The 19,609-nt window shown below is 48.5% G+C and overlaps 1 protein-coding gene across 3 annotated transcripts in view; it reads right to left on the reverse strand.

Annotated features, from left to right (window-relative positions):
• BTBD9 (BTB domain containing 9) overlaps window positions 1-19,609 on the reverse strand; it is a 403,351-nt gene that overhangs the window by 14,907 nt on the left and 368,835 nt on the right. For all 3 annotated transcript variants that reach the window (XM_087817373.1, XM_016223702.2, XM_087817372.1), the window contains exon 10: window positions 5,126-5,204. In XM_087817373.1, the coding sequence (XP_087673499.1) occupies window positions 5,126-5,204 (79 nt within the window). The remainder of the gene's footprint in view (window positions 1-5,125; window positions 5,205-19,609) is intronic.

The raw sequence follows: 19,609 nt of genomic DNA on the forward strand, positions 1-19,609 counted from the left end.
TGTCAATACCATCTTCAGTTTTGTTATTGACTGGCAAAGGCTCTTGTGAGCAGGAACTGTCTTTAACACTGCAGAGAGTTCGTTTTTCCTACAGTCCTTTTTAACCCTTGGGGGCTGTCCAAGCCCGAGCTCAATGCCTAATAAAAAAAATCACACCAAAACTTGCTCTCAAACCCAGGTTTTCATAAAAGCCACAAAAAGAAACAGGCATAACTTCTACTTCTTTTGATACAGTGACTTATTTTCACAGGTGCAGACAGACCTCACGTGGGCCCAGCTTGCTCTCTTTAAGGATGCAGGAGTGACCCTGTCACTTTGCTATGGTAATCAATGAGTTGAAATGAAGGGGCCATGAACAGCAGGGCATCAGAACCAGTAAGGCTCTGTGACAGTCACTGCAGGTGAAACTCCAGATCCGGTGACATTAGTGGTGTCAACAAGGCCCAGTTTCTAACCTTCTCCACACAGGAGAGAATGGGAAGACATGCCTGCCTCCTGAGCAGCTCAGAGCTGATCAGCAGTTGAGGCAGGTAGGCCCAGTGACCATACAACTGTTGAGTTGGAGACAGATTTCCATGAAGTGAATGAGGAAACAGCCAAGAAGGGCCTTCTGGCTCAGGTGCTGGGAAGGAGCACGGGAATGAAAACAACTGAAGGGGAGCAGGACAAGGTGGATGTGCTGGATGACAAACTGACATGCATCTGCCATCTAGTGCTAAGTGTGAGAGGATGACAAAGGAAACCCTGCGAGTGGGGCACAGAGGATGCGCAAAAAGGGGTCCAAGGGTAAAGGAGAAAAACATTGGACATGTGAGAAGTATGCCAAGCACAGGGAGAGAGGAGCAGAGCATCACACACACGCATACACACAGGGGAATGAAAGGAAAATGTTCTAAGAAGTTAGGGTAAATGACAAGGATGGCACTGAGCACACGGGCGCAGGTCACTGGAGGAAGTGGTGCAGTCTTTAAGAGATAGGCTTTAGGGAATTTATTGACAGAAGTCATAAACGTAGCAAAAACATGAAATGAATTCATTCCCGCAGTGCTCACAAAGGAAGATGAGACAGATGCCCGCAGCAGACATACACTTCCCAGAGGAGATGGATGGGATGCCGCAGGAAACCAGAAGCGTGCCAAAAGCAGCGATCAAGAAATCTGAACCTCTGCAGGCCGCCCGGCCACAGTCACCTGTGAGCCGCTCCCGCCCCATGGAGAGAAGGAGGGAAATCAACATGCAGCAGACAGACGCTGAGCCCTGCCTGCAGGAAGGCCTGGCAACTTCAGCTGGACAGATACACGCCTACATCGGGCAGGAAGTCCCTATCTAGTTCAGCTCGGGGGGCTCAGGAAGTCCCTATCTAGTTCAGCTCGGGGGGCTCTGTTATTCCAACAGCAGCCAGATGTTTGGAGGTCAGGGCACATTCCATTGCCACTGTCGCACAGCTGCTGGCCGCCGTGGCCACTGAGACATTGTGCAGGCCACTTTCCACCTTTTGCCAGAACAGCCCACTCCATCTCTTCTGAATGCCCTTCAACTCGTAAGAGCCTCCACGCCACATGTTCTCCCCCACACCCCCTGCTTGGACCTTGCCTCTCTGGAGGGGGCAGCACCTGCAGAAACAGTCTTACCTGGGAGACGTGACAGGTGACTCGCCTACATTTCTCTTTCTGTTATTACACAGACAAGCTGACCTTCCCATGGGAAAAACCATGCCCACCCATGCTTCTGAAATTGGCACAAAGTCTTTTAGTGTCTACATGAAACAGGCTCTGGCTTTGACAAAAGGGAGGCCACTTATGCCACCTAGAACACAGCAGTGACACGCTGAGGGGACCCTGCTCCCCTCTACACTGCCCTCCACTGTGACACAGGTGCCTGACCCCACGAGACATGACAGCATGGTTCTCACTCCCATGGGAACCCCTGTCATCCTGGCTCCCCGACTCTGCCCTGGCCCCCTTTCCTGGCTGTCCTCTGCCAGAAGTCCTGCTGACCAGCCGAGTCACCCCCTTCCCTAATACAGCCCCTGCCCTCACGCCTCTTTGCCACACCGACTTACACACATTCCCGCTGTGCCTAAGACAGGTAATGCTACTTCTTCCATATGACGTTCCAGAACCCAGTTATGTGTTGTGAAGAACATTCTCTTTGAGGGTTTGCTATGTGCTTGATGCCCAGTGAAATTCAATGTTTCTGTGTCTCTTGTAATGCTCTGAGAATGACACAATTCATGGATCTTGCCTTATGACCTGGTCACTATTTATTTAATGGTTTAAGATGTTTCCCCGTTGGCAACACTACATCAAAGCTTTTATTCCTGATCAATAACTGACTCACGAAGGCAGCTGAGCAAGTTGCTCATGGGCCGAATGTGACAGATCACAGTCAGCGACCTCCCAGCCGACCCATCAAACCGGCTGGGCCAGTGGTCAGGGCTCCCTGTACAGAGTTTTGGGAAACTCATCAGGGAGAGAAGATCTTGCACTCCAGCTTTAGAGCTGGGTGATGGGAAGTTATTCTTTATCTGGTCGCTGAGGTGATGGGGTTGAGACCCTGAGCAGACTCACTCCAGTGCTTCTCAGCCTTCTCAGACTTAAGAATTCCTTTTGTTGTATTACATAATTGCAGAACCTCACTTAGGAATTAAAGAAAAATCTAGTCTTTTTTTGCTTTATATAAGAAACAAGTACTGCAAATGAAATATACTTCATTTTAGCTAACAAATTTAAGTGGTAAAAAAACACTGGGATTTATTGGCAAAATTAAAATATGGGGATCATATATGTATTAAAATGTAGATTTAAATTTACTTTTGTTACATGATCAAAAAAGTGCTTTTATGACCTGACGTTTAGAATTCTTTAATTTCGTGCTTTAAAAATCATCCATTTTTGCTGGCTCAGCGGTTGAGCATCGGCCTAGAATCCAGGAGATTTCCTGTTTGATTCCCGGTCAGGGCACATGCTCGGGTTGCGGGCTAGATTCTCAGTGGGGGACATGCAGGAGGCAGCCGATCAATGATTTTCTCAACAATGACTCTCCCTCTCCCTTCCTCTCTCTGAAATCAATAAAAACATATATTTTTAAAAAAAAATCATTCATTGTACTATTATAATTTTCAGGTTTTGAAATAAAGAGATAAGAGAAAAAGGTTCAGGCTTCTATTTACAAGTTCTCTGCAAGAAACACACTGTAGCTGTGTATCATTTTTATTCTAAATAAATAAAATAGCAAAATGAATATAAATTTGCACAATATTTTCACTTTTAAACATGCGTTTGAAGTACACCTTGACGTGCTCTGGAGAATTTGATTTGACAAACACAATGTACGAATCTCAGACCAGCTACGTAATGTGTGGAAACCTCTTGCTCAAAAGGCAGGAAAAAAGCTTTTTTCCAGTCTCTCCCTTGACCTGCCACAGGGTTTGCATTTGCTATTTACTGTGGCACTCTCTTGGGCACAGGGGACTCTAGGCCAGGACAGGGGGTCACAGGTACCCAGGGGCCCTGTCCCATGACTCACACATGGGGTTCACAGCAGACCCTCACTCTTTCTGCAAACGCTCCAGCACCCACTGGGAGTGGAGGGAGGCAGTGGTTGTGGGGCAGACTGAGAAGGAGGAGGCTGGGCAGGTTCCAGCACCAGGGGTCAGGAAGTGGGAGCTAAGAACTCGTCCTGAGAAGGCAAGAAGGGGTGGAGGAGCCTAAGTCTGAGCTGAGGCTCCAAGACCCAGGTCGGTGTTTCACTGTGCCAGGGAGCTTCCCCTTTTTAAAAAAATTTACAGGTAAAATTGCTAAGAATTTCAAGATGGTGCTGGAGAGCACTCTGCCTCAAACACAGGACCCCCTTTTGGGCACGGAACCCCGCGCAAGTGCCCTGGTTGCCTGCCCGCAAGGAGGGTCCTGCACAGATCTGAGAAAGATCATGTTAAGGTGAAATTGCAGAACTGTCACTATTTTTGTGCCTTTCCTTTATCTCTGAAGTTTCAACCTCACTGCTCCTCACAATTCTCCTTCTAGCCTGTGGTCCTCCAGAGGTCTATACTGCACACACGTCTGTACGAAAGCAAGGATGTGATGGGCAGACTGAGCCAACAGTGGGGTTACCAGCCAGACACCAACCCTTACCACTGGTGCTTACTCAATGCCTACTTGAGGTACAGAAAAGGTAAGTAATTAACTATGAATTGATTATTTTAAACTCAAAATGGAAGCAGACGCTATTCTCACCTGCGACTGTGTGAGTGAACCCTGGGTGCCTCTGTGAGCGCGATGCGACTCCATACTGTTGACGGGACAATAGCCCAGGCATACCTGGCTCAACCCTGGATTGCACTGGCAGTCCTGCTGCAGTCACTGTTAGCACGTCCCTCACACTCAGGTGTCCAGTCCCTGTGGGCACTGTCTTCTCTTTTCCGATCCAGAGGAACCCCGTGCCCTTTCCTGAGCCATTTCCCTTCCAGACAGAACAGCATGGTGTTGTTTGAGGCCCAGGCACCTCACTTGACCGCCGCCCAGACTTTGAGTACCAAAAATGGGGCAACAGCTTGCCCACTCTCCCCTCATTAAATCCAAAGGTGAAGGAACATCTACAGACAGCATGGTCCACTGCACCAAGCACCCTTCCCTGGGAGCCAGGCCTGGGCCAGGGGAGGAGCAGGCCTGGAAGGAGGGGCTGGATCGTAAACACTCTGTACAGGCAGCACAGGGTCCAGCGGACAGACAGGAAGCCAGCAGCTGTGCGCCCCGGTTGCCCTGTGGCTGGGGTTCCTTACCAACCACACTCAGAGGGCCACGGGACCTCTGAATAGTTGTCCTCTGGGAGGGGGGAGGACTCTGAGGACAGGGCATTTGACCTCTCAAGGTCCCTGTGGCTGTGATTCGCAGAGAGGCTGGAGGAGTAAGCAGAGCCACAGGAGTTGGCTTTCAGTTGCTGGGAAAAGACATTCAGAAAAGGTAATGATATCCCCACTGTGCGGGAGCAGGACTCTCTTCTGTACCAAGCTGTCTGAACAACAGGCCATTAGCGGGCAGAACAAACAGTTCCACTTAACTCGGGGTGTAGCATTACTCGTATACCTCGAAATATCACAGCGTCTTTCAAGAAACGAGGCCCTTACCTCATTTGCTGTGTTGTGTGTTCCAACGATTCGGATGAAGGAGGCAGGCTGTCTTTCAAAAGTTACTGACTGCCACGACCTGTGAGAGGAAGCACAAGCATTCGCCTGGTTAGTTAACCAAGTACATCTGTCCTCTGTCCTCGGGAGACCTATGCTGTAAGAATGGGGGACAGGGACAGCAACAGGGCTGCACCAAAGGAACATATGGAGGCAGCGGGTACCTATTGTCCCCATCAGAGCCTACAGTATCATTAAAGAAAGCGCTCCTACCCTCTGTGAAGGTGACATAGACTCTTATAAAACTCCCCCCAAACAGGCACACAGTGCACAACGAGCTCATGTCCTGACAAGAGTGTGGCCAAATACAAAAGTGACCCAGGTCGGCGTGAGTTCATCAACACATCTCCTCTGTGAAACGGGCCAGGCTCAGGGGCTGCTGGCTGAATGGCCACACCTGAGTGGGTGCAGTGACTTCAGTGGGGGGCTCCAGGAAGAGGATAGTTTTGAATCAGGCCAGGACTGTGGGCAGGGTGGAGGAGGGCTATGGAGTGGGGGTCACTCACTGCGGGTGAACCCCAGCTCTCCTTTCTGACAATGGAGGAAGAGGCAATTTCCCACAGGCCTCCACCCTCCCTTCCAGCTTCCAAATGCACCCCAGACGGGTTTATTCTCAGGACTGCCGAGGACTGCCTAGGCTCTGGGTGGGCCCCAAAGCAGCCCCGATATTTTAAAGGCAGTTCCTCATGGATCAGCCAGGGCTAGGCCAGCTCATTTAAAGCCCAGCCACACTGGCCTTGAGCCCTGAGAGGAGGAGCTCTGCTTCTGGTTTACGCTCACAGCTCATCAGAATGCACCGGAGGAACGCACGGCACCCACAACTGTAAGCGCCAATAATATTTTCTGTAATAAATGTGAGGAGTTCACCGTGTTGCCATCCCTCCTCCACTTGCACAGTGGAAACGCCAGCTGCTGGGAAGCTGCTTCTTGTAATTGTCTAATTACCATGTAACGCTACTGAAGAAAATGTATGTATTTGCGGTTTGCTTTCCCCCTCTGGCTTCAGGTGTTCCATTCTCTCACTACGAGTCTCCCACTGAGACTGATTCACTGCTGCCTGGACACCAGGCCCCTTAAGGTCATTAAAAAGTCGTTACCATCCTGTGTGCAAAGTCTGTGCCTCCAAAAGCAGTTTTCTGGAAACAGCACAAGAAAAATCACTCTCCTTGTACGAATGCTATTATTCATACGTGAAGGTGATGTCATCTGACCATCCCCAGAGCTTCCACTCCTGGCCCATTCTCTCGGTGGGGAACTGTTTTGCTCCCAGACGCATGTGACTCCCTGGGGAGTCTGCCAGGTGGGTTGTGGCCTGGGGGCCACAGGGGCTGTGGGCTTCCACATGGGGCCTGGGCTCTCACAGTCCTACCTGTCACTTCCCAGCTAAGCTGTGGAACTGATGACAGACTCCTGTCCTTCTTGCAGGTATGGAGAAGGGAGGGGTCTACTTTGTGGGGCCTTCCATCCAGGAAAGAGAAACAGGCCTAGGATAAGTGACAACAGCCAGGGACAACTACTAGGCTCAAGTCAGTTTCACAAGAAGGATTGTGGTGGAGAGGGGTGGGAACGGAGGAGGTAAAGATTTTGTTCTTAGCTTTCTAGCCCTAGGCCTATCAAAAAAATCTTCATGTGCTTCTGGATGGAAAGGTGACCCTTTACATCCTTGTGGGCTCAGGGTCCTCAGCAACCCACTGGTGGCCCTGAGAGTGAAGGCAGGCCTGAACCAGGCTCATGTGGCCCAGCCTCTCCTCCCTCCACAAGGAGGATTCGAGGCCCAGGGAAGGAAGCCAGGCCTTACTGGGGTCATGGTCCTTTCACTTGCCTCCACTCTCACCATCTCCCTCTGCCCTTCTCCCTGACACTACACCAGGCTTCTACAGTGGGCTCAGCGCTTTGGCACTACTGTCCCTCACTTTGCTTGGGGAGGCAGGGCAGCGGCCTGTGCGGAGGGAGCGTTTGTGGAGTAATAAGATCCAAAGGCCTCAATTTAATACCAATCCTACATTACATCACATTAATATCTAATCACATTAGAGTTCATTTTCACTAACACAGACTGAGAGTTGAATAGATGATTTCATTTTCAGCAAAACTGGATACCAACCCTATGACCAAAGTATCAGTAGGAAGGGAAGGTGGTTACGATGAGGTAATGAGCATCTCTCCCCCAAATATCAGATTCTACTTCCCCTCAACTGCTTCCAAACAGTGTTAAATGCTGCTGGAGGGGAAGGTGGCAGTGGAACCGTCCTCCTGATGGCTGAGCCAAATTTGCAATCACTATGCAACCCTGCAGGAGGCTGCGTAGCCAAGACTCCACACGGCCAGGAACCACCACCACCCTGAGTCCACTCAACAGCTCGACTGCTATTTTTAAAAAATATATATATCTTTATTGACTTCAGAGAGGAAGGAAGAGGGAGAGAGACAGAAAACATCACTGATGAGAGAGTCATTGATCGGCTGCTTTCTGCACAACCCTTGCTGGGGATGGAGCCCGCAACCCGGGCATGTGCCCTGACCAGGAATCAAACCGCAATCTCCTGGATGCTCAACTGCTGAACCACGCTCGATTGGGCTTGACTGACATTTTTGTTGAGGGCTGTAGAACTATTCCTACTCGACATTTACCCTGAATCTCTTTTTTTTTAAAAATTTATTTGAGAGAGAGAAACATCGATTTGTTGTTCCACTTACTTATGTATTCATTGGTTGTTTCTTGTATGTTCCCTGATGGGGATCGAATCTGAAACCTTGGCATATCAGGACGACGCTCTAACCAACTGAGCTGCCCGGTCAGGGCCACCCTGAATCTCTTTTCTGGTAGGCAACATTCCCAGAAGACAAGGGAGCACCAAGGGTACGGCACCCACACCCTTGGTCAGAGGCAGGGCTGGGTGCTGGGAAGAAGTGTCTGAACAGGAGCAACGGTGTCAAAAAGTCCATATGGTCTTTGCTTTGAGTACTTACCCCCCCACCTTCACCCCACAAAACCCCATACAGGATTGAAGCCCCACCCCTGGCACTTGCTGGCTCTCCACTGGACAAGTCGGTCCCCTTTCCTGAGCTGTAATTTTCTCACGTGTCCAATGCTGACAGACATAGCACCACCTCCTTGGTTACAGAATGAGGTTCCAGTTACATTACACTGTAATATGTAGCTACACACATATGAATTCAAAGACGTCTATAAGAATGTCTGCCAAAATGTTGATCAAGTTTTTAGTTTTTGATAGAATTTCAAGAGATATTTACTGTGATTTTGTAGAAAGTATATGTAATCATTTTTAAAAAGTACCTAGCTTACTACTCCCTAAGGCTTTCATACCAATCATGTGACAGGAGCGAGTGAAAAGGCCAGCCCTGTCTTATCACGCAGGCTATTCCGGTTGAGAGGATCACTGGGTGGCAGTCAAGACTGCAGGCGTTAATCCTGGTCTTCATGGACTAGAGGCAGGATGGCGAATGGTTGAGAGCCTGGGAGCCAGGCTGCCTGGCTTTGAATTTCACTTTTGTACTTTTATCAGCTGTGACCTTAGGCAAACTGCTTAACCTCTCTGGGCTTCAGTCTCTTCATCTAATAATAAAATCTATCAAAACATGTTTGGTGAAGATTAAATATGCTAACAAATGTAAAAGATCTAGAACAGTACAAAGTGCTGAAAACTACAATAGTTGGCACTCTTATTACTACTGTAATTACACTTCAGCCCAATGAACCCTGACAGGATACAGTGCCTCCCTGGGCCTCCTCTGCAAGTCACCAAGGTGGATAGTGTATGATTTAATGACTACTGCAGAGGTTCCCAGGGGGACCGAAGGCACCCTATCAGCACCCATTTCTTGGAGGCAGACAAGGTAGCTGGGCTTTGGAGGCACTAAACAAGTATTTGTTGGATACACTTGTGAGCTTGGCACTTGCTGGGAGAGCCACACAAGATGTAGAGGCTGCCCTTAAGAAGTTTATAATCTCTGTAGGGAGATCAGCTACCCTTCCGTGAACTAATTAGAAAACAACGCGAACAGTACAGTGGCCCCAGCTCACAAACTGGTGGTGTTCCAAAACCTGCCTTGTAATTAGTTGTTTGAAGCTTAGAAGCAATTTTTCCAGAGAAATAAAGCTATACGTTTTGATTGGGTTCCAAGGCCCACCCATAAAACTTAATTTAACCTGCAATGAGGCTGAAGTATGATATATATGAAACTAAAAAAAATGTTGTTGCCATAGTAGTAATTAAATAAGCCAGAACAACAAGAGATTTAGAACAATCTCTCCAGGGCTGCTGCTTGAGGAATGGGGATTAAACACTGTAATGAACAAAAATCATGCGAATGTGGCTGGAGGACGGTGGGTGGGCGGTTGATAAGGAGCGTGGAACGGCAGCTACGGCCTGTCCTCCTACAAGCCTCCCCTCTGCAGTCCACTGCGTAGTTTCCCGAGTGCTTCACAATCGTGAGCGATCTCATCCGGTTCCCACACAGCCTGCTTCGCAGGTAGGCAGCCAGCTGGAGTCCCATTTCAGAGTCAGGACAGGGAGGCGGAAGGTAAGTTACCTGTCAGTGTCCCAGAGCCACCAGGTGCAGAGTCAACCACAGAAGCCAGGTCCAATGACTTAGCTTGTGCTCACAGCGAGAAACTTTCCAACAACTGGGAGGCTGAGGCACTGACTCTTCACTGTCACCCGGGGCCTACAGTATGACCAACACCTCGCATATGTGCTGGTGTCTTCACTCCAGGTCTGGAGATCACACACACACCAGTTATAACAAGCTGCCCTCAGGCAAATGACAGCCCCTAAAGCCTCAGTTTCCTATGTAAAATTGGGGTAACAGCACTAACTATTTAGGGGTGTGAAAATTCAGTGAGGAAATAGAGTGCTTAGTATGTGGTAAAGGCATCATAGCTACTGGCTGCTACTATTAAATCTTTATATTCACACGTATGAAAACCAGGAGAAGGGGAGGAGGCTTGGCAGGTGATCCTCCCCACATAGATGACTATGGAGGGATCTAAAAACAGGTCTACTAAAAGCAAGTTAGAGGATGCTGCCTACTGTGTGGGACCACACACAAAACTGCACACAGGTTACTCATGAAAACATATATGCTTGTAAAGTATTTTTAAAATATTCTGGAAGGACATACGCTGAATTCATGGTAGTGGCTGTCTCTGGGGAGATGGCGGGGGATGGGACTACTTTGGGGGAACAAAGGAGACTTCAACATTAACTGGAATGTTTTATTTCTTTGATTAAAATAAAAAAGACTTGAGTATATGTGAAAAATATTAACTAGTCAATTCTGGGGATAAGTATACGAGAAAATGTTATATTACTTTTTAATCTTTTCTGTATTTGAAACAGTTCTTAAATAAGTAAAAAGAAAGAGGAAGGAGAAAGGGATCAGGGCCATGTCTGTGAGAATTGGCCAGAGGTGGAATTAACCAAAATGCAAATATAAAAATTAGGGAGAAAGGTGGAGCTATCCCTCGGCGGGGTGCGGATTTGCCAGGTGGTGCTGCTGGCTGAGGACAGCTGCGCCTTTGTGGGCAGCAAGCAGGGGACAGGAGAGCGGCCGGGTGGGGGAGGAATGCCACCATCTGTAAGTGCAGGGTTTGCCAGGCTCTGGGTGAAGGACAGCACTGCACAGGCCCCTGAGGGCGCCAGAGAAAGGACCGGGGAGAACGGCTTTCCAGCCTAAGGCTTTCCTGCCTCTGTGGGGACCCCGGGGTCCCATGCCCAGGGTGCCTGGTTTTTCAAGTCTGGAAACACTCTGCTGCCTACGCTGTTGAGAGTGCGAATGCCAGAACTTTCCGTAGCAGACCTGCTAAGCAGCAGGGGATGGGGGCGAGACAGCACTTGGTCAGGGCCAGGCTGGCAGTGAGACACGGCACACTAACCGCCTGGGTTAATCTTTGCTTCCTCCACCAAAAACACAGGGCAGAAATTTAATAAAGGCTTCATATCTAATATCAGTGTTATCTCACACACACACACACATGCACAAAACAGAGAAAGGAAAAGGAGATGCCGCCATCTCTCTGTGCCAACACCCCAGAGAGGAAACACATAGGAAGCAAGTGGACTCACCCTGCAGATGCCTAAAAAGGCTCATGTCCTCGTGTCACCAGCCGCCTCTGGTGACGAGGGTGCGCAGGGCCTGAACCAAACCACTAGCTGAAAGCAGGTAAAGGAGCAGGTGGGCTCCCCAGCTCCCCTGTGCTGCTCTGCAGTGGGGACAGCCTCCTTCCCTTGGCAGGAGACAGGATTTCACTCTGGAGCCCTTGAACATAGAGGGTCTGGACCCTGGGGGCGCCAGGCACAACAGAGGGTGACGTGTGGGCACCCAGGCTTAACTGCCAGGCAGGGGACTGACCAGTCCAAGAGGAAAGACTTAGAGATACTGGTCTGCCTTCCTCCTCTCTGACCCTCCACGCTTCCTCCCATAAATGTTTACCAAGTGCTTCCTATGGAACAGGCCCTGTTTCAGACTCTGCCCTCAAGAAGCTTCCATCTACTGGAAGAGAGAGACAAGCAAACTTACTGGAGTTAAAGAAGGGGGAAAACAGTTATGGGGGTAACCAGAGCAGTTTAAGCGGACAGAGGGGGAACACTGCTTTAGGTAACGTATTTAAGGAAGTCCTCTCTGGCACAGGGACAACTAGCTACGGCCAACAGAAGCAGAGCAGAGAAAATGGCCATGCAGGACTGGGAGAGGACTGCAGTGCCGGGCTGGAGTGAACCGGCAGGGTCTCCCAGTGAAATGCCCAGTCCTGTCTGCGGACGCCCTGTGCGGTCCCGCTGACCACCCACATACAGAAAGTTCCCAGGCGGCTTCGGCAGTGCCTCATTTTAAAGGTAAACAGCCAGTTAAGGATCACCAAAGACTCTACCGTGAACAATAGAGACCAAAAACAAATAGAAAAGAAAAATAACTCAGAGGATAGAGATATAATTCAGTAAGCAGAATAAACTTAAGAAAACCCTACACTCCCTCCAGAAAGAGAAAGTATTATTATGTTTGAAATAAGAATAAAATAATATGAAAAGGAATTTCCAGAGAACAAGGAAGTGCTCTCATAAATTAAACTATGAGTTTAAATAAATAATTCAACAAAGTAGTTAGAAGCTTAGGTTGAGGAACTTCCCCTGAATGTCAAACAAAATAGACAATAGAAGAAAAAGGACATGAGGAAAAGAGAAAATAAGAGGAGAGAAGCAGCCCCACTGGCCAGTCAGACGTTCCAGAAAGGAGGGCAGAGAAGGCAGGAGCTAGAAAATGGACACAAGACACCTTCCCAGACATGAAGAACATGCTTCTAAGTTAAAGAGGCCACCGCAGTAAATGAGAAGGTACCCGCCCCGAAGCATGTTACTGTACTGAGACACTTTAAGACAAGATCTAAATGCTGCTGGAGGAAACACCGGTCAATATAAAGACATGGGGACCAGAACCACGTGAGATGTTTTAAAAGCAACACTGGGAGCTAAAAGATAATGGGGCCCTTCAGTCCAAATGCTGAGGGAAAATCGAGTTCCCAGCCAGAGGGCTCTTTCCAGCCAAACTATCATCAAGTATTAGGACAGAACAAAGAAACTTTCATCTAGGCATCAATCTCAAAAAGCTACTGGGAAATGTGCTCCACCAAAACAAAGTGTTAAAAGAAGCTAAAGAAAGTTACAGAATCCAGAAAACAGGGGTGGCGTGGAACAGAGGCGAGGGGGATTCCCAGACGGCAGGGAGATACCAGGAGGGCTGTGCACCCGCCTAAGAGCAACCAGCCCAGAGGGACGGAAGGCGGGGACTCCTGGGGACCATCTCAAGGAGGAAAAACCAAACTGACTTACCCGAGGCGTTAGAGCAGGTTGAGGGAATTTTTATTGCTCTGACAAAAGTTAGGGGGAAGAATTAGTGGTAAGTACATAGAAAATTAATGAAATACACGGTGTCTTGAAAAGTGTATACACACTATATAAATTCTATTACATTTTGAAAATGAAATGCATTTTGATAAATACTGCTTTTATAATAATTCAAAGTTTGTATACATTTTGGGGGACACCCTGTATATAATATTAAGTAATTTTTAACTCCAGGAAAAACAAACAAATAAAAAAGAAAGGTGACCGTAACATAGTACATGGCCTACCCCTGAATAATAGTTACATAGTCGTGCTCCTGGCAACGATACATGATACGAAGAAAAGCAGTATGGCTATGATAAATGATAATGATACGGCGTGAAGGAAAGCTGTAACTAGAGGGGGAGGGGGGAGAGGAGCTGGGGGAAGGGCAACGAAGCCAAAGTAGAGAGACAGCAGATAATTCTGACCACAGAATTAAGGAACAGAATAAGCATATAATTTAGAAACATGAAGGTACAGACCAAAAGAAAGGTCTGGAACGAATGAACATGTCTGCCCCCAAACCTGAGTCTGACCACATGCTCTGAGGGACAGGGCGCTCTCGCACCACGGAAGAAATGTAAGCCCGCACAGCCGCAACCAGCAGCACCTGAAGTGTCACACGCCTAGAGTGACAACTCCTCCTACAGAGCTGCTTCCGACGTGCTCGCAGCACCTGGACACAGTGGGACAGGACAGTGCTGTGGCACAGTGTGAGCAAGAGAACAGAAACAACCAAAATGCCCATCCCTGGGGGCTGGTTGAGAAAATGTCGGTCTGTTTCTCTCCTTACTAGGAAAGACTGGCAGCTGGAAAAAAAAGAAAAAAGAAAGAAAGAAAGACTAGCAGGACTAGCAGCTGGATGAGGGGTGGAGGGAGGAAGGAAGAGAGAGAGAGAGAGAGTCAGTCACTGGGTGGGACCAACTCTAGAGATCTTCAAGGTATAGAAGCACAAAACAGACACACATCTATGTATGCATAAACTATTCTCTCTGGAGAAAGACATTTCACTGTCTCTACAGTTTTTAACTTTTAAACCATATTAAATATATTTTCTTCGAAAGTACAATCTTTTCAAAATATTAATTTTTTTTTAAAGGAAAAAAGGAAAGAAGTTGCCTGTGGGGAGTGGGACTAGGGTAGGAAAGGGCAGGCAGGGGACCACTGCTTTTTGTTACAAGCCTTGTGGTTCTACTTGACTTTTAAAACTATGTACATGTATAATTTTGATAAAAATAAAAAATTCAAAAGTATAAAAAAAAAAGGCAGAGCCAAGAAAGGGAGCAAAGCCTGTGGTGATGAGGAACAGATTTATTTACAACCTTTGGGGGCAGGGCCGGAAGGCAAACATGAACCTTTCAGAAAGATTCTCGGGAAGGGAGGAAACAATAAAGGCTGGCTCCCATCAACTGAGCGTACGCAGCGCCGCGACACCCTCTCCAAGCCGTGTGCAGGCTGGGTACTGCGTGTGGAAGGCCGCGAGCGAGCCTCCGGACGGGCCTGCGGGCGGCTCCGACAGTGCTCTGTGGGCGGCCTCTCCAGCTGACCCCACAGCTGCCTGCCATCCCTCCGGGCAAGCTGTGCTTATTGTCTTCCTCGCCTGTGGGACGGGCCAAGGGCCAAAGCCATCTCGTTAATCATATCTAAAGATGTGCCACGGACTGAGCATGTAAGGGAGAGCGTGTTGTCTACAACACTGGGTCAGGGGGGATTCTCAAGTTGTCACAGTTCTTAGACTGGGCCTTGGGTGCCTTTCCCTGATGGCTCCCAGCCTGGCCCATTCTGGGGCCCCCTCCCTTGCTCCAGAGGCAGAGAGAGGGTGTCCATGCAGCAGAGTGTGAAGTCAGCCCAGATCATTTAACGCCTTCCAAAGAGCTCCCTGGTTCCAGCTCTCTGAGGCCTCAGTGCAGGTCTCACTGTCTGATCCGGCACCTGGGAGTAAGTTGTTCTGTCTTGCACGATGCCTTAACCAGATTTTATAGCTGCCTCTCTGCTCTGATTTACAGGGAATCTAGGCTCGCTCACTCACCCTGTCTGTCCATCCATTCAACATCTATTTATTGAGAGCCCTCCAGGTGCCAGGCTCAGGTAAACCAGTGCCAAGTTTGTCTAACCTGACTGCACACCTGAGATGGCAGGAAAACAGCTTGATAAGAGCCACCAGGATTAGTGGTCATTTAGTCACATGCTGATCAGCCAAATGCTTACTCAGAGCAAAGGTCACACATAGGAGACTCACACATATTTTGCCGATTTGCTGAGTAATTTTTAAAATTTGAGTTAGCTCCCACTTAAAAAATGGGGGATTTCATATAGAAATACAAATTTTGGGTTTCTCTTGAAAACTAGAAGAGCTGGCATCCTTGGGCCCTCTTTTCCACAAAGACAAAATGAGCTGGAGCTCAGGTAAACATGACAGACCCCAGCTTTGAGCTTCTAGTGGTCTCCCCCACACTCCTTGGGGCCTGCCCTGGTCTGCTGTGTGTCACCCACCTGGTCCAAGGAGGTAGCCCGGTTTCTCATCCAGCCTTAGACAGAGCTCAGGTGGTGGTGAAATGGAATGAATTAAATTTCTAACTCTTGTACAGGACTCCCACCACCTCAAAATTCTTTGGGGATCCAGTACCAGAACTGATACACAAATTATGTTTCAGTTTTTAAAAAATCAATCTTCTTATGCTGTTCTCTTCTTAGCCTCAAGACAGGTATAAGTGAGGCTCTTGGAAGGACGGGAGAGCTGACAGTCTTCAGTTGCTTCTGTGGAACTTCTAAATTTCCAACTCCAGGCCATGCCCCAGATCAACTAAAACTCAGAACCTCTGGGGTGGGTCCTGCCTGAGTCCAGTGTAAGTTCCTCAGGTGACTTCAATGCACAGTCAGGGGGTGCCTTTCCTCCTGTGGGGATGGAGGGTGAGAAGAAGCCTCCTGGGGCAGACACACGTCATCTTCCATCCCAGCTACAGTCCAGACCAGCCTTCCCTGGGTTCCTCTTGCACCTGGGATTTCTGGGCCTCTGGTGAATGAATGCATGCTTTTACCACTCTCACACGACACCAGTCTTGGGTTTTGCCTTTCCTGCTCATAGCATAATTTGCCTTTTTAGAGGAGTTTCCTCTCAGAGAAAAAGTCCTGACCCTGGCCAGCTCCTCAGGAGTTGAGCTAAGAGAGCTTCTGACCCTGGGGCAGCTACAGGAAAGTATGTGTCCCAGGGAGACTGGTGGAGTGTTGGAGTGTGTGGGGAACGTGAGGAGAGGGGGCTGCTTTAATACTCCACATCTTGCTCAGTCCCCAGCCCCAAGCTCCAGTGCGCCTCGATCCCCCTAAGGGGATGCAATAATTGATGATTAGCATTCCAGAGCTTGGCTTACATCCTGCTAGCCCGTCATATTTAATTACATTTTAACTATATTCGTCTTCGATAATAGCACGAACATAATTTAGATAATTATCTCTCTCTCATTCTCTGACTCTGTCTCACTTAGAGCTCCTTGCAACGAAAATCGCTTTCTCGGCGCAAACACATAAACAGACTCTGGGCCAAGTGCTTCTGTCTCTTGCAGCAGCTATGCTACAAACATAGTGGTTTTGAGTGTCATGCAGAAAAAAAGAAAATTCCTGTTTCCCCCTGACTCTGTATTCATGTTTGTACACAATTGATGGTGGGAGCTGGTGTGTTTGGGTGTGTTTGGCTGTGTGCGCGCACCCACACCTGCATGCATCTCAGCATCTGGAGAGAGCTCTTGGCGTGGTGTAGAAACTGGGGCAGCCTCGTCAATCAAATTAGCATCTATAAAGCACCCTCTTGGTCTGGCATTTCTCACCAGATTTAATGGTTCCCTCGCAAACTTAAGCTGTTGAAACAGTTCTAAATGTCTGGTTAGTCTTTTGAAGAGAAGTTCTTTCTAATAGGGTTTTTGCCACACCTGGATCTTATAATTAACGACCCTTAGCCTTGCCTGTGGTCAACCTCCTCCAAGAGCCAACCAAGCATGAGAGAGACCTGAGGCTCTTCCAAGGAGGAGTATGTCTTCAGCTCACTGCTCCAGTGTCTGGGGTCCATACAGATCTCCCAACACCAGTCAGGTCACAGGCCACCTGACTAAGAGGCTAAGAGGCTGCCGTTCCGTTCCCACTCAGGGCAAAAGGTTCATTCTTCAGGACCCTTGTTCATTGGTTCCCTGGTGAAGCTGGCCAACACAGCTGAGTTTTTTAGGTACCAAGATTTTATGTTGCAAGTTCCCAGCTCTAAGAAGATTACTGAACAAAAGAGGGAATAAAAAATGGGTTACGAAATAGCTATTATCAAAGACAAACTTGCCCAAAGTTTAGAAATCTGGAGCCAGAAAGAACTTGGACAACCTAATTTACAGGATACAGTGCAGAGGTGGGAGGGCCTCACCCCAGGTTCTCCAGGCTCTGTCCATTTCCTCAGAGTTCCCAAAGGTTCTGATGAATGTGGATTTTTGTATAAATATTCACTCTGTCTGATATTGAAGGAATAGCTATTTGCTAAAGATCGGTTACTTGCCTTTTCAGACAAAATTCATTGCTCATATGGTTCTAGGTCCACACCAGAGACAAGCACCCTTTTCCCCTCTGAAAAGAAACACCAGCAAGTAGTCCCTGCAGTGCTAAGCAGCAGGCAGAAGAGGCTCCAGGGTGGTCTGTGTAGTTCACAAATAAAGGGACTCTTACTGCCACTTGTTTGGGAGGCCAAAATTCCTGGCTGTCTCTGGAAATAAACATTTGACTTCTGGAGCGAGGCAGAGTGAGAGCAACATTTGCTGGCACTGCAGAGTCCACAAGCGACCCTTCTGATGTGACTGGGCCCACTACTAGCTGATGTGCAGAAGGGAAATCTGCAACCTGCTGATTCTGGCAACTGGGTAGTAACTCTTGGCCCAGCAGAGAAACTCGAAACCACTCAACACGGTGACAGGAATGGTTGTGGAGGCCTGTCCTGGGTGATGCTGGGGGAGCATGGAGGAGGAGAGCCGAAGTGCACTCTGTCAGAGCAAGGGCTCCTCACGCACGGCACAGAATCTGGGCCACTCATTCACAGCCCTCTGATGGCAGCGGGGATGAACGATCCCGACCCTGCCTGGGCTACAGACTTGGCTACCATAGGCCAGGCCTGTGGTGGGGGTGAGGGGACCTGAACAGGTGAAGGAGGGCTCCCTCTCCTCCTCCACAGCCCTAGGTCCTCCAAGCACCATGACTTGCTCCATGTTGTTCATTAGGGATGTTTTGGTCTCTCGGTGCCCAGCTCAGGCACGTGGAAATGTTGGTGAAGTCTGCCTGAAACATAAGAACACTGAGTGAATGGAAGAGCCGGCATCCTGGCCACACTTTGTGTCAGCGGGCAGTTCTAGAGCTGGCAGGAGAGGGCAGGTTCCGTCTACTGTTCCCAGAGGATTCCCTGGCCCCGCCAGGCTCCATACTCAACTGATTGATTTAATGACATGAGTGGCTCCTTTTGGCCTCTGAGGAGCGCACACTCACTTGGAAGAGAGTGCCAATGAGGAGAGTGCCGCCTCGTCCTTGGCTCTGTGTGACTGTCCAATACCACCTCCATTTCTCCCAGACATACACTCTCTCTCTCCAAAATGCACACTGGAAATATGAGGACTAGGCATGGTCAGGAGCCAATTCTCAAATGTTAAGAATCTGGCAATTTCATTTCCTAGCGCTTTAAATACCAAATGCATTTAGAGCACAATAAGGACTGACTGCCCCCTGCATTTCAAGTCTAAAAAAGGGGCTACTTTTATGGAATTCAGGCCAAAAGCCTGTGCAGAACAACACCTGGCCCTGACCTCAGAAACACTACAGTGTACACAGCCAGGCAAGTGGCGGGCTCCAGAAAGACCGCCAGACAGCCTCTGAATCAAACCTGACCAATTTCATACCTAAAAATTACACTCAGCCCCACGGGTAATCCACATCTGATGACATGCCAAAGCCGCGCAGCGCCCGACACCAGGATATATTCAGTACAAACTTAAAAATAGACTCTCCCTCCCCAGCCATTAAGGGCCTGATATTTGCAACTGAACAGATAAGAAATTGGGGGCACTGGGGAGAGCTTTAAAAATCTCCAGAGTACAAAAAAAATGTTTCTGTATGATGAAAAGTTTGGCTCTTAGCACAGAGCTGCCCAAGATTAGCCTGGAGCCATTTAGCGTACTGGAATCTCTGAATGTGAGTCTGCAATGAAAAGGTGACAAGTGTTCGTGGCAGTCCCACAAAGGCCTTTTCTAGGATTTGCATAAACTGCCACATTCAACACAATTAAAGCAAGACAGTGAATGGCCTGCGAGCTGATGGAAGGCAGAGTGGTGCGGGGAACAATCTTTCTTCTGGGACCTTCTGACAGAAAGTTGACTTTTAAAAAATCATTCCTTCCTCTTTTCAAACACTTTCTTAATAAAAAAAAAAAAATCACCACTACCTTCAACTTGGTGTGCCTTTTGGGTCCACTTTTTGTTGGCCTAGACCTCTGGAGACTTACAAGAGGCGTGTG

This window comes from Miniopterus natalensis, chromosome 5 (assembly GCF_054644295.1).
Source record: "Miniopterus natalensis isolate mMinNat1 chromosome 5, mMinNat1.hap1, whole genome shotgun sequence".
Lineage (NCBI taxonomy): Eukaryota > Metazoa > Chordata > Mammalia > Chiroptera > Miniopteridae > Miniopterus > Miniopterus natalensis.